The 15,865-nt window shown below is 35.8% G+C and overlaps 1 protein-coding gene and 1 long non-coding RNA gene across 3 annotated transcripts; one reads left to right on the forward strand and one right to left on the reverse strand.

The window, feature by feature from the left end:
- The first annotated feature begins 336 nt into the window (after positions 1 to 336).
- Positions 337 to 2,306, forward strand: LOC120174123 (nascent polypeptide-associated complex subunit beta-like). 2 transcript variants are annotated; one of them, XM_039181086.1, is made up of 6 exons: positions 337 to 438; positions 1,081 to 1,148; positions 1,461 to 1,609; positions 1,693 to 1,749; positions 1,947 to 1,985; positions 2,077 to 2,258. In XM_039181086.1, exons 2-6 carry the CDS (start codon positions 1,081 to 1,083, stop codon positions 2,256 to 2,258), a joined length of 495 nt encoding a protein of 164 aa, XP_039037017.1. In that variant the 5' UTR covers positions 337 to 438. The 2 variants fall into 2 exon arrangements, with proteins under 2 accessions (XP_039037017.1, XP_039037018.1); XM_039181087.1 differs by lacking the exon at positions 337 to 438 and having other exon boundaries at positions 2,077 to 2,306.
- Positions 2,190 to 7,067, reverse strand: LOC120174124. The gene is made up of 3 exons (XR_005521129.1): positions 7,056 to 7,067; positions 2,414 to 2,423; positions 2,190 to 2,317 (listed from the first exon to the last, which is right to left on the reverse strand). It is a non-coding gene; the product is annotated as an uncharacterized LOC120174124 (long non-coding RNA).
- Positions 7,068 to 15,865: the final 8,798 nt, after the last annotated feature.

Genomic DNA, 15,865 nt, shown 5'->3' on the forward strand with positions numbered 1-15,865 from the left:
AGTCAAGAAATTTGATTTTTAGATTTGAATTCAGTTTTACTCAGCGCTAAATAAATACGGTCCATTCCTAAGCAAAAAGATTTAATTAAAATATTTCAAAAATATAATGCTACTTTAAAATTGTCATCATAATTCAGGGATGAATAATATAAATAACTCAGACGGAAAGAAAAAGTAAAATGGGGGAGGGAAATGGCATGTCCATTGCTGCAAACACAACCATGAACTCGATGGCGTTATAACCGTCGGATCGAAATACCAAAATCCAAGGGTGGAGATAAAAACCCTAAAGGCATAAAATGCTGGAGCTTGGAGGGTAGGAGCTTCAGCGTGCTTACGGGGTCATAGAAAAACCCTATTTTGTTCAACCCCATCTTTTCCCAGTTGTAGTTTCAGTCTCAGTCGCGGCATATCTATTATATTTCCCATTCTTTAAAGGTTTCAATCTCTTAATTCTCTGTTCCTTTTATCATTTGGCATCTACGTTTTGTGAAAGCCGTCGTTTATTCCATCTCTATCATTTTAATTTTTAATCAATTTCTGATTTCTTCCCCCCCCTCTTTAGATTGTTTTGATTTGCGTTCTTGATGACCCTTCTGTTCATATATTTTGGGTAAATTATTGTGTGAAAAATCTTCCGGTTGATATTCTTTTCTGCTGCTTAAGTTTCTCTTTTTTTAGATTTCCAGCTAATCTTATACTTTAACGCGTAAATACAATTGCTGTAAGTAAATTAAGGTACCTGGTATTTTTGTATAAAGTTGTCATTATTATTTTTTTCTTTTCAAAAATGTATTTTCTGTTTTTTTTATTTTCCCTCTTGGAAAAGAGTAAATATAAGATTGTGACTGAATTGCTTTTTGTGGTTTTGGGGTGGGTGTTTGAAGCGTGAGCTAATTCATTTCTCTTGTGTTTCCCAGGATTTGCTTGCATATTGTGTAGTACATGGTGTTTTCATGTGTGGTGTTTTTTATTGATTTGCTTTAATAATTTTGCTAAGCATGTTGTCTCAAGTTTCTCTTATTTTATTGTGATATCGGTTGTACTTCTCATTGACTAGCTGTTTATACCCATGGGCAGATGAATAAGGAGAGGCTCATGAAAATGGCTGGTGCAGTCCGCACCGGTGGGAAGGGTAGCATGAGAAGGTATGTCCATGATTTGAATTATCTATATTAAGCTTTTATCATCTCCAAAAATAGGAGGCAACTGTTGTGCTCAGTTGTTTACGAGAGGCTCTTGAATCATGCTTTTGTCGGTAGTGAATTTTTATCATTTCAAATAGAATGTCTGTATGATCAACATATCATGTCAAGCAGAATGTTCTTACCCTCTAGTCATTCATAACTTGGAACTTCAATTCATCTGCATTGTATGCCATGTGTTAGGTCCATGAATTTGATGTCCCTATATGGCTTGCTTTTCAATTATTGTCTTGTTATTTTGACTTGTGTTTATAGAAAGAAGAAGGCTATCCACAAGACTACCACCACCGACGACAAACGGTTACAGAGCACCCTCAAGAGAATAGGAGTGAATGCTATTCCTGCTATTGAGGAAGTCAACATCTTCAAAGATGATGTTGTTATCCAGTTTATTAATCCAAAAGGTATATATAACTTTGTTGAAGTGGATTGGGTGATTTTCTGAGGTTTTGCATTACAAACTAATACGTGATGGTCTATATTGCAGTTCAAGCGTCTATTGCTGCCAACACCTGGGTTGTTAGTGGTCTGCCTCAGACAAAGAGTATGCTTCCCTAACTTCTAAGCCTCAAGTAGTTGATAAAATCTTATTGTTATTCACCCTTTGAAGATTTGCTATTTTCAACTCCCAAGCCATTAACACTTTTTTTTTGTGGGGGGGTTTCTTGTCATCCACTATGCCTTTTTTCTGTTGTTTTCTAGCTTTATTGGTCTGACTTGCCCTTTCTTTCCCTATTCCAGAATTGCAGGATATTCTCCCTGGAATCATCAACCAGTTGGGTATGTACACTTGACTGTGGGTAGCTTGGATTCTTTATTTTGGTGATTGTAAAACGATGTCAGCTGTTGACCCATATTGTGAAACTTGTAGGGCCAGATAACTTGGACAACTTGAGGAAATTGGCCGAGCAATTCCAGAAGCAGGCACCAGCTGCCGGTAGTGGTAGTGATGCAGCCGCCACTCAGGAAGAGGATGATGATGATGAGGTACCAGATCTTGTACCTGGTGAGACCTTCGAAGCTGCAGCAGAAGAAGGCCAAGCTGCTAAATAGTGTTTTTATTTTTTCTGTTAATTTTGTCGCTATGTTTTGGATGAATTACACTTGTTTCTCTTTTGTTGTTTTTGGTGCTTTATCTTGTACTCTTGAGAGTAAGCCTTTTTTTATCTAGAGTTTTTTTTTTTTAAATTATTGCTGCAACCAGAGACTTGATGCATTCTCCTGAATATGATAATCTATGCAGTATGTCTACTTATCTACTAGGAATGTTGCAGGTAGCTGTAGGATAACTTTTTTGGTTTTCAGGTGAATGAATTGAGTTATATATGTTGGAATATATAACCGCTTCCACCAATCGACTTTTGTATGTCCTCAGTAAGTAGAGGAATTTGACATCCATTTGTTTAAGTCCTCCTGAAATTGTGAATGACAACTTTTAAAAGTGCGATGATCAAGATAAATATATTGCTTTTATGGATGAGATCCATGATGGTGTTAAATAGATTTTATAAATCAAATTTAATATTTAATTTCAGTTTATTATTAAATAAAATTTGGATGAAATTCATATTGCTGTTTAAAAACTATAGGGAATAGTTCTGTGACAGACAAATCGTTATTCTAGATTGATTCTGTCGAAATGATTTTTTCTTAAAGGTGAAAAAAGTGAGATTTTAAAAATCATATTAATTTTTAATTTACATCTTTCAATTGATTTTTAATTTAAAAACAAATGCGATTTAAAAAACCTCTCGTTTCGAAAAATTTTAGATTTCTTTTAGGAAAAAAAAAACGGTTCGAAGAGTCATCATCAATCCTTGATTAGGGTGTGATTGGGCACCCAAAAATGTTTATTATTTTAAATAAATTTTTTTTAATTAAAACAACAAATTAAGGTATGCGTTATCAAAATCTGAGTTCGGGAGTCGATTACGTGCAGGGAAGGATTAGCACCCCCACAACGCCCTAAAACGGTACCTAGTCAATTAATTGGCTTCTTTGCAATGAACTTTACAAATTCGAATTCAATTTGATTTTTGATCCCATAAAACAAAGATGTAAATTTAAAAACATTCAAAAGCACTCAAATAAATTAAATTAAAATTACCGAGTCGTTTTAGAAAGATAAAGAATGTTCAATTATTTACAAATATCGAGATTAGATCTTAAAAGTTATAACAACCTTTTCTCGATAAATTTAAATAAGCGAACATTTCTTTTTCTTCCATTCTCAAATTTTAAAATGATGGATCATTTTTTAGGTGTCATTGATGGGATATACTTTTAATTTAAAATTGTTAGAAACGGACCTCTAATCAGTTAAGACAGCCCGCTTAGAACGATTTAAAATTAAAAGTCTATTACCCTTAATCCAATTATGTAACATGTCGAGTTATGCAAATGAGGTTTTCATACATATTATACAAAACAGGTATCATGTAATTAACAATATTAATATACAAATAAAAAGGGCAACCATCGCATAGAATACATTATTCGCACAACTTACATATGTTTTTAGTAAAATAATATGATTTCACCCTTAATTATAACATACAATACATGCCCAATTAATATTTATAAAATAATAAATCGTGTTTACAAAATAATAAGTATAACTTAAATAGCCTATACGCATAGCATTGAAACATGGCATAATGAAATTACATGTATCCTATATATCTATACATAATGCAATAAAATATACAACGTAATATGATACAAGTTGAATCTATGTACTCATAAATATTCTTATATACAAAGGAGTTAACTTACATGCTTAAACAAGAAAAAGAGTGATTAAAACCCAATAATAACAAATTTAAGGGAAATAACCAACATACTAAACAAATACAGGCCATTTTAACATGAAGGATGAATAATTCGGACCCTAAGTTGCTAATAAACCACAAGCATGCATAGGACTGAAATAAAAAAAAACTCAAAACAACAGACCAAATACGTGAATAGTATGAAATGCAAACAAATAAACTAAGTGGACTAAAACCTAATTTACCCTAAAGCGTCAATGGCTAAAACTTAATTTACCATAAAACATTTAATATAACCTAAATGAAAACTAACCTACACTAAACTCACCTATGTCGTTCCTCATTTCACTATTCCCTCTCTTCCACGCACGGTTAAAGCTTCGCCCAAGCATCCATCGTCGCTGTTCAAGCCACTCCAATAATCTCATGCAATTGATCGCTCTATCACTTCATTCGAGTCATTCGCCAAGAGTTGAAGTAGGTAATCGGAGGTGTGGTCGTTGGGTAGAATGACGAAAGGTTTTAAGGACTTGTAATTAATTTTAGGGGCTGTAATTTGGGACTTTCAATAGGAAAAGAATGAGCTTTAAGTTCAGTTTGGTTGATTCGTTCGACCAACAATGATGATTGTCGGAGTTGGATTTGAAGCCAATGTACGAAGTCTAATGGGGCTCTCATGGGTATCGATCGAAAGAACTCATTCCTCTAACTTATTCTCTTATTAATCGTTTAATTGATTTGATTCCCAAGTCTTAACCTTATGATTCAATTTTCATTAGGAAATCAAGAGTGAAGAAGGTCATCAGAGTTGCTGCGATTAGCAACAAGATAGCCGATATACCTCCCGATGATTACTCATGGCGAAAATATGGCCAGAAACTGGTCAAAGGTTCCCCTCATCCAAGGTTCGTAAAGATTAGTACTTTGCTCCTTCCGTCTTCAATCAACCGATCAAAACTTCTTACCATTTATGTTTTCTTGTGGGGTTCTTTTAATAGTTATTTCACCTGTTACCTGTTTGACCAAATGCCCCAAAAACACAACAAATTCAAATATGCATTTAACATCCTTTTGTTATCAACCGCAAGTGCCATTGACTTTTATTCCTACCGAGTGAATTCACTTGTAAAGGCTGTGCGAGCCGGCCTAACACTTTTTTTGGACAATTTACAGGGGCTATTACAAGTACAGCAGCGTCAGAGGTTATCCTGCAAGGAAACATGTAGAGCGAGCTCTAGATGATCCAACGATGCTGATTGTAACATATGAAGCAGATCACAATCATAGCCACAACATCAACGATGTGTCACCAGCTTTGATTCTCGAATCATATTAGGTCCCCACCACTCATGCAACCGGCCATGGAAAAATATAATCGAAAATGGTCTCGAAACAAGGAGATTGGGTAGTTGCTCTTAAACAAAAGACGGTGCAGGATTCTGTATATTGGACATTATTTAGTTTAATAATGTTAACCTCAATCTCTTAACTCTCGAACGACAATTACTCAAGGAAACCAAGCGATCAATGACTCAACTAATCACCAAATGATGACTACGATGCAAATGGAAAACAAAACCGAGCAAGGTAAAGTAACTAACTCATATTCCTGTATTTTACTTGTTTAGAAATAAAAGCAATCGTAGAAATCACCAGCTATTGAAATAAAGATAGAAAATACCAAATGAATTGTTCTTTGCTTGCTATTGCCTTCCCGAAAGACGAGGATCGAGCCTCTGTTACACTGTTTGATCTTTGACTATCGAAAGTGTTGTTTTTTTTTTGCTTCTCCTTTCTCCTTCTCTTGTGTAAAAAATAAAAAAATAAAAAATCAGACCCCCCACGTTTTCCAGTAGTTAATCCCTTAAAACTGACCATTTCCTCCACTTTGCCTTGGTTAACTCCCAATAACCGCCTTTTTAATTGTTTAGGATTTCACGTGGACTGGCCTTGATCATTGATTGGGCCTCCAATTGCTCTGCTTTGGGTCTGCTCCGACTTAGCCCCAGAAAAAACGAGCATCTACAGCTGCCCCTCTTTGCTCATTGTCGTATAACGAGAATAGAGCAAAGATCAAAAGATGATCGAGTTTGTCCGGTCATGAGAACTTCAAAAGATTAAACCACTCACTGTTACTTCAGGATAAATGAAACTGTAAAAATCTTCAAATGATAAGTCTGCTCCCTATTTCTTCAGAGAGTATAAGACTTGATCTTCAACAAACGTGTCCGCTCCCTATTCCTTCAGAGAGTATAGGACTCGATCTTCAATAAAATGTGTCTGCTCCCTATTCCTTCAGAGAGTATAAGACTCGATCTTCAATAAACGTGTCCGCTCCCTATTGCTTCAGAGAGTATGGATCCCGAGCATCTTCTTCTTACGGGTTCGCTCCCTCTTTCTCTAGGGAGTATGGAACTCAAACATATTCTTCTTACAGGTTCGCTCCCTCTTTCTCTAGGGAGTATGGAACTCGAATATCTTCTTCTTACGGGTTTGCTCCCTCTTTCTCTAGGGAGTATGAAACTTGAATATCTTCTTCTTACGGGTTCACTCCCTCTTTATCTAAGGAGTATGGAACTCGAACATCTTCTTCTGCTTTACTACTTTCTTGTGAAGACTTCTAGATGATTTGCTTCACTACTCTCTCGTGAAGACTTAAGTTTGATTTGCTTCGAAAGTCGAACCTGAAAATCAAACATTATCAATCATTAATGTGTGCTTGAAAATTTGAAAATCATTATACTCAAAAATTTAGAATTTAAGAGAATCTTTTCGAATTCATTTCTCTTGTGAGAGCTTATCTCGCCGCAACTAAATGCGAGAGTCTTCCTTGACTTGACTGTCATTTGAACCCCTCCCTTCCTGGGATATTGAATCGGTTAATAACTCCTCGCGCGCGTTTCCTTTTCTTTGTACTCGAGAAATTTTGCTTTTTCTCCTACATCTGATAGTCTGATGGTTTGCTCCAACACTCTTCCGAGAATGTTTAAAAAGGATATGCTTCACTACTCTTCGATGAAGGCTTAAGATGGTTTGCTTCACTACTCTTTAGTGAAGGCTCAAAATGGATTTGCTTCACTACTCTTTGGTGAAGACTTGGCTTTGCCCCAATCTTCTGTGTACAAGTCACTTTAATCGAGTGATTTCTCTTTTCATAAGCGAACATCTCTGTTTTTCTTCTATATCTGATGGTTATCACTTTAGAGTAATGCTTCTTTTGTGGATTAGACCTCTCAATTCTTCAGGGTATGCCTCTCTAAATGTGATTTATTGCATTTGAGGTTTGAAATCTTCCTTTCGACTTGTCGGGCTTCTGACATTATGCATCTTCTCTTTTCACTGGAAGATCTGTCAAAACCATGTGTTTATGCATGAAACACGAACACAAATGCAATTAAATATATTAGTGTAATGCATTTTCTTTTATGCAAATGATGTTCTCATGAATGCATAAATGCCGATTCCATCTTCATTTGACTTTAAAGTGGTGAACTTAGTCTTCTTATACTTGATCATTCCTTTCCAGGACCTGCTTTATATACCCGTGTAGCAACTCATAATTTCCAACTTGCATTTTTGACGAGCCCTCTGATCTTCTTATATCTCCTTGTCGTATTTGTTATCTATCTTTATTTCGGAGAAAATGTTTTCTCTCTCAACTTCTTGCTATGGTCAGAAGCATGATTGTGTTGCCCCGTTTTTAGAGACTATGTACATGACTGCGCCAAACTCCACAAAGGTCAATGGGATAGTTGCATCTGTTCTGATTTGACTCTTGAAACATGACGCCAAGAGAACCCATCCAAATTTCATTTTCATCACATCATTTCTCATTTAACCTTGGAGTTGCGTAAGACAACCTTCATCTTGGATAATGGAAACAATACATGATCGCAACATTGATTCAACATCATATTTACTGGCTCGTAAAATATTTAACACATTCATCTTTTCCTGTGGCTTCTGCCCGTATCTTTCAATTGGAGAAGCTTTTTACAAAGCGCTCAGAGTTTTTTTTTTGCATGGTATTACAAGGATACCAAAACTCAATGGAGATTAAGATGGGATATTTTGGCTCGCCAACATTAATGCATGTGAAATCACTGGAATAATGCAACTGATGATGGACAAAATGATCATATATGGTAAACTCCACTGTCAATGTTTCACCATTTTCAACACTCATACATTTCTATCTCATTGGAATTATTTGTTTAATTCAATGATCGTTCAACAGGTCTTCATTGGCTTCCAAAGATGCCCCACATTAATACCTCTGGCTGAAACATGCCTTCACTAATGGCGCGACATTATCTTATTCTGATACGGGCCTTCAAAATACCCCAACACCTCAAATTGTAGGGCTCATTCCTTCTTCGTCTGAATCATGTCATCTCAAAATGATGGGGGTTCAGTCATGCCCCAGTGTGGGTATTCACGGCTCCCTTCGTACCAAGATCTCTTGACTTTGAATGCTCAAATTCTAGTGCCGCTACACAACAGTATAGTCGAATATCTTGAGGGTTTCTCTTCATGTTGCCCTAAACACTTAATAAGTGATCAATTCTTCTAACAAAATGTCTTGTGATTTTATACAAGCCGTAAGATGTGCCTCTTCTGAATGATGAGATCATATTCTTCTTGATGGGTTACTGACAACGTCACAAGGAAACGGTACAAGCTCCATTCCTCGTCCTTCTGATCTTTCAGACTATCTGCTTCAAGATTGCATAATGCTTCATGCTCCGGCATTGCTTATTCTTCTTCTCACATAGAGGCACAATGAGCCTCATCAACTCCAAGGACCTTTCATATTTGAACTGTCCTGTTTGAAAATGTTTTTTCCTTTTTCATATTTTAGGGATCAAAGAATGAAAGAATTTTTATAAAATATTGTCCCTTAATTCAGGCTCACAATCTAATCAAATCATAAACATGAGTTCACAGAATATCAAAAGAATCAATATCTCTTTAATATTTTTAGGGTTATAGCTCTTTGACAAATGTCAAAATCGAGGGGTTGACTTCAGGTTGGCTTCCTATTTTCTAAGGTTTCAACCACCGAAATATCATTTCCTTCTCGGTCATCGTGAATATTGCAACATGCTCTTCTTTCTTGGCTTGGTATTTTAATCGAATGCAGACAAAATGACGCAACTAGCATAATCCATTACTAGACTTTTTAGAACACTTTCATTTCAGTTCTCTGAAATCTTCCATTTGTTCAAGCTTCGTAGACTCCTCTAACCAAGGCAGTGCAGAAATATCGATCTAGAAATGAAATTTCTAAGTGCACGTGTGAAATTGACTATAACAAGTGTTCCTTAACTCGCTTAGTCTATTTTTGCCGTAACTCTTTATTTATAAAATTGATTTAATTTGCCATTGTCAGGCTAGCTGAAATTAATTTTATTGTAATTTGCCTCTATTGGGCTAGCTGAAGGATCCATCTCATCACAAAGTCTTTAACTTGACAATCACAGTGGAGCATACACCGAATTGCCAAGTATCCAATCAAGGTCATGGTTTGAATATAATCTATTCATAAAGCCAGGGCTTTCGAGTTTCCTCTATAACCAATTGCTTTAGCGGAATAGCTCAGCTTTATTTTATATATATAATCATTTTTATCAGGGTAGCTGAATTCTATCCATAAAGCTGGGGCTTTTAACCAATTGCTCTATAGGGACAACTCAAGCTTTATTATATACATATAATATTATAATCTGGGTATACGGATCCAATTTCTTAAGCTCTTCAAGAAGAACCTGTCATAGTCTAGGTGTTGTTGAAAGTCAGAAAATCTCATCGTTAGAGTTCAATTTCCAAGCAATTGACCTAAACTAGATTCATCTGCTTGACTATTCCATCCGTAAAGATCATAATCATCATTGAACGTCATCAATAAAAGTGTGGTCTATTCAGTTTCGTAACATCATACACAAAAGATGCCCCATGTTGCCTGCTTCTGTGCATACCTGAATACCAAGCCTATTGTTCATCCCCTTATGATAGAAGAAGGCTATATCGGTCCCTACAAGAAAAGGGTATAGTGTTCAATTGTATCTTCTGGGGATAAGGTCAAGGTCCTTGTTTTATTAGGTTTTAACCTTGTCATTTTGTCAAAGATTTATAACTCTAATCATTAAAGAGCTTCTAATTCAGTTGATATTCAAAGAATTCCAAGTCGTAAATTCGATTCAATGCTCACCATCCATAAAGTAGCATGAATTCAATTAAAATATCCTTAAAAAAAACTGAGAAATGATGAAAAACAAGTTCAAACATGATGTTGCAAATGGGAAATGCGATTGTGGTGGAGCACAACCTTCACTTGTTCAACTAAAATGCCCTACTTTCCCTAGAATGACGGGTGCCCTGTTGGATTAGGGTTTTCATCAGCATTCTCTCCCCATATCTCGATTATTTCTCGTGTCAAGACTCCTTTATCAACGAGATTTTCTATCTCTTCCATCAACGGTATGCACTTGTCAGTGGGATGACCTAATTCCCCCATATGAAAATCACAAGCACTATTCGGGTCGTAGCCATAAGCGGATGGGCTAGTCTTCATTCTTAATGGCCTTGGAGTGAGGTATTGATTCTTGATTAAAGGGGATAACAAGTCGGAAATGGGCACTTGAAAAACCTTGAGGGTCGTATTTTCCCAAGACATTTTCTACGGCCAGTCTCGGACTACCTCTTCTTTAACTTTCTTCTTGTTACTTCCCACTTCTATCTTCTTTTTTAGCATCAAAGAGGTCTCAAGAGTTGAGTCCTTTATCTCTGCTTCACATATCTCGTTTTCCTTGATTTTATTTTTCTCCTCTTCAAAACTCTCTTTGGCATGTACTTCACTTGTTTCAACCCCATCAACTTCATTCTGGTGATTAATTTTCAACTACTGAGCATCCACCTCTATAACTCCATGAGCCAAAAGATCTCGAACCTGTCGCTTGAAATTGCTACAATTCTTGATGGAGTGTCCTCGGGCTCCAGTATGATATTCACAAGTAACATCCTCATTATACTAACTCGGATAAGGGGGCAGCAAAGGCTTGGCCAGACGTGGGACAATCAGTTGGGCTTGGAGCAACTTTGGATATATCTGGCTATATGAAAACTCTTTTGATCCCACTTTCTCCTTGCCGTTATTATGATCATATTGAAGACCTTGTGACTGACCACTGGAACATTCGCTTTGAAGGTTTAACGTTTGACCAACATCTTGGGAGAGACATTGATTTGCAAATCTCCCTTCATCGATAAGTTTTGAGCTTCCGGGGAGCTTAGGTTTTCCATTTTCAAAGCATAACAACCCTTCCGTGATGAAGTTTTGAACTTTAAATCTTAGGATCGTACAATCTTCTGTAGAGTGGATAAACTCATGAGAATGATAACCGCATGATTTCTTGACACCTTGCCAGTCTGGACGCAAATAAGTATTGTACCTCGAAGGAAAAGGCTTTAGAAGCCCACTTTCAAAGAGAAAGGGTAACAAGTCTGAATATGAGATCGAAATCAAAACCATAGGTGTCCTCTTCTTCTTCTTTCTATTCTTTTTGGCCTTCTTTAGTGACACTTGAACCTCCTCTATGCCTCTTTTCTTTGAGTCCGGATCCACTTTCGTATTAGAAGTTTCACCCTTAACTTCTGCTTTTCCCAGTATGATCTCCGTAGCATCTTCTGGAATCTTACTTAATTTTTGGAGTTGACTTGAATTACCACATCCCCTAACAGGTTCTTGATCAGTTGCTATCATCATATTGGCTGCACCACTAATATTCAGATTCTCACTCGAAGTCTTCATCTGTTCTTGATCATTTGCTATCATCATATTGACTGCACCACTAACATTCAGATTCTCACCCGAAGTCTTCATATTTTCTTGTGTAATAGGGTCATCTGATGATTTATCCCCATATATCACTGTAATCATCATGCTCATCAACTTGGACATCTGTCCCCTGGATTCAACTTGGAACTTCCTTGCTTCATCAATCATTTCTTGTTGGGTCCTTACAAGCTGTTCTTGAATTCTCTCGATCTTACTAACTCGTGCTAAGATCTCATTCATTGTTGTCTCTCTTTCTAGAAACACGTCTCAGGGTAACTTCAATTTAATTTCAGAGCTTCTGCCACATCATCCTTCACGAGTTACTCTCATATTTTCATGATTTATGCATGTAAAAATGCTTAAATTAAAGCGATGTGAATGCAAATGTGGATGCAAAAATACAAATGCAAAAGGTGTTAATCCCAAAAGTGACCACTATAGAACAACCTTCATTTAGACAACAAGATTTCATTACACCATGTAATCAAAATACAATTGTGATTCTTCATTTCCTTGAATCATACTCTTCATGGAATCTGGCATTGCATCTCCAAAATGGTCGGCGTATTTTATCACATTTGATGAAATCGATTGTCCTTGAATTGAATCTTGGGATCTCCATCTCCACTTTCAATGGAAAGTGCTCTTCACGTCTTTATGAAGGGTCTTTTCGTCCTTGGCATTACTGCATCTATCTCCTGAGGGAACATCTTCAGGATGTCTTTGTTTGTGGATCAGTCTTCAATCAGTTTCAAATTTCTTCATTCATCGTATGTCATTCTTCATGAATCATCTGAACACCTCTGGATCTCCCGATTTTGATTACATGGTTAAGAATTTCTTGTCTCATTATGACCAGCCTTCTTATTAGTCAATCACTTGCGAATTAACACCTTTGGATGACATGAAGATGCAAATGCAATAAATCTTAAAAATAAAATAGGCATAAAACAAAAAATGGGTTAATACTCATAAGATAAACAACAAGATAATAAGTATCAAAGTCATTAAATAAAACCTACCCTCACATGCTGGCTACCCAATCATGCTTTAGCAAATCCTACCCAACATGATATCTACCCCCATGCCTTGTCATTTGCAAAAAATCCTAACTGCATGATATCTAGTTCGCATGCATTTATTCGAAAAACGAAAATAAATGACACAAAAAGCTTTTCCTTGTGTACCCTCCTCACGGGACTCTTAAGGTTCGGGTTTGGTTCAACCTAAATTTGGGCTCTATGTTCACTATATGCTGAGTTCAGTTCTAAAGTAACAGGTTCTCGAATTGTCCTTGTCGGTGCCCCCTTGGGTTACTAAACCCTCAATCCTGGCCCATCACAGGCTTTAGGGGATCGAGTTCAATTTCGAGGGAACACACCTCCTTATGTCCATGCGGAGGTGAATACCATCATGAGGACCATAAGGCTTGAGCTCCAGGAGCAATCCACTATCCCATGCGGAGGTGAAAACCACACGAGGGCATAATCTCTCACTCTTACTTAATTAGGACGGAGCGGGGTTTTAGCTCATGTCATGAAAATGCAACTGTGCAGTGTGTGAGGAAAAACGAAAAAAAAAACAAAAACACTCAAAATCAATTCTTAAAACAAACAATTATTCTGAAATCATTAACAAACAGATTAGTACAACTATTTAATTATCAATCGAATTAAATTAAAGAAATCAAAATACAAACGAAACTTATTAAAAACCAAACAAGGGATCAAAAATTAAATTAAAACGAATTTGTAATTTTCAATTGCAAAGACAATTAATTAACCGACTATCGGCCTGACTCTCTAAAAAAAGGTCCCCAGTAGAGTCGCCAAGCTGTCGAAACGATTTTTTCTTTAAGGTGAAAAAAGTGAGATTTTGAAAACCACATTAATTTTTAATTTACCTCTTTCAATTGATTTTTAATTTAAAAACAAATGCGATTTAAAAAACCTCTCGTTTCGAAAAATTTTAGATTTCTTTTAGGAAAGAAAAAAAAACGGTTCGAAGAGTCGCCACTAATCCTTGATTAGGGTGTGATTGGGCACCCAAAAATGTTTATTATTTTAAATAAATTTTTTTTAATTGAAACAACAAATTAAGGTCTGCGTTACCAAAATCTGAGTTCGGGAGTCAATTACGTGCAGGGAAGGATTAGCACCCCCACAACGCCCTAAAACGGTACCTAGTCGATTAATTGGCGTCTTTGCAATGAACTTTACAAATTCGAATTCAATTTGATTTTTGATCCCATAAAACAAAGATGTAAATTTAAAAACATTCAAAAGCACTCAAATAAATTAAATTAAAATTACCGAGTCATTTTAGAAAGATAAAGAATGTTCAATTATTTACAAATATCGAGACTATATCTTAAAAGTTATAACAACCTTTTCTCGATAAATTTAAATAAACGAACATTTCTTTTTCTTCCATTCTCAAATTTTAAAATGATGGATCATTTTTTAGGTGTCATTGATGGGATACACTTTTAATTTAAAATTGTTAGAAACGGACCTCTAATCAGTTAAGACAGCCCGCTTAGAACGATTTAAAATTAAAAGTCTATTACCCTTAATCCAATTATGTAACATGTCGAGTTATGCAAATGAGGTTTTCATACATATTATACAAAACAGGTATCATGTAATTAACAATATTAATATACAAATAAAAAGGGCAACCATCGCATAGAATACATTATTCGCACAACTTACATATGTTTTTAGTAAAATAATATGATTTCACCCTTAATTATAACATACAATACATGCCCAATTAATATTTATAAAATAATAAATCGTGTTTACAAAATAATAAGTATAACTTAAATAGCCTATACGCATAGCATTGAAACATGGCATAATGAAATTACATGTATCCTATATATCTATACATAATGAAATAAAAATATACAACGTAATATGATACAAGTTGAATCTATGTACTCATAAATATTCTTATATACAAAGGAGTTAACTTAGATGCTTAAACAAGAAAAAGAGTGATTAAAACCCAATAATAACAAATTTAAGGGAAGTAACCAACATACTAAACAAATACATGCCATTTTAACATGAAGGATGAATAATTCAGACCCTAAGTTGCTAATAAACCACAAGCATGCATATGACTGAAATAAAAAAAAAACTCAAAACAACAGACCAAATACGTGAATAGTATGAAATGCAAACAAATAAACTAAGTGGACTAAAACCTAATTTACCCTAAAGCGTCAATGGCTAAAACTTAATTTACCCTAAAACATTTAATATAACCTAAATGAAAACTAACCTACACTAAACTCACCTATGTCGTTCCTCATTTCACTATTCCCTCTCTTCCACTCACGGTTAAAGCTTCGCCCAAGCATCCATCGTCGCTGTTCAAGCCACTCCAATAATCTCATGCAATTGATCGCTCTATCACTTCATTCGAGTCATTCGCCAAGAGTTGAAGTAGGTAATCGGAGGTGTGGTCGTTGGGTAGAATGACGAAAGGTTTTAAGGACTTGTAATTAATTTTAGGGGCTGTAATTTGGGACTTTCAATAGGAAAAGAAGGAGCTTTAAGTTCAGTTTGGTTGATTTGTTCGACCAACAATGATGATTGTCGGAGTTGGATTTGAAGCCAATGTACGAAGTCTAATGGGGCTCTCATGGGTATCGATCGAAAGAACTCATTCCTCTAACTTATTCTCTTATTAATCGTTTAATTGATTTGATTCCCAAGTCTGAACCTTATGATTCAATTTTCATTAGGAAATCAAGAGTGAAGAAGGTCATCAGAGTTGCTGCGATTAGCAACAAGATAGCCGATATACCCCCGATGATTACTCATGGCGAAAATATGGCCAGAAACCGGTCAAGGGTTCCCCTCATCCAAGGTTCATAAAGATTAGTACTTTGCTCATGCCGTCTTCAATCAACCGATCAAAACTTCTTACCATTTATGTTTTCTTGTGGGGTTCTTTTAATAGTTATTTCACATGTTACCTGTTTGACCAAATGCCCCAAAAACACAACAAATTCAAATCTGCATTTAACATCCTTTTGT

Source organism: Hibiscus syriacus, unplaced genomic scaffold (assembly GCF_006381635.1).
Source record: "Hibiscus syriacus cultivar Baekdansim isolate YM2019G1 unplaced genomic scaffold, ASM638163v2 tig00112000_pilon, whole genome shotgun sequence".
NCBI classification, from domain to species: Eukaryota; Viridiplantae; Streptophyta; class Magnoliopsida; order Malvales; family Malvaceae; genus Hibiscus; species Hibiscus syriacus.

Coding starts and splice junctions, on each gene's coding strand:
- LOC120174123 (XM_039181086.1), top strand. CDS start 1,081: ATGAATAAGGAGAGGCTCATGAAAATGGCTGGTGCAGTCCGCACCGGT. Junction 1,149..1,460: donor GGGAAGGGTAGCATGAGAAG/GTATGTCCATGA, acceptor TTGTGTTTATAG/AAAGAAGAAGGCTATCCACA. Junction 1,986..2,076: donor TGGAATCATCAACCAGTTGG/GTATGTACACTT, acceptor TGAAACTTGTAG/GGCCAGATAACTTGGACAAC.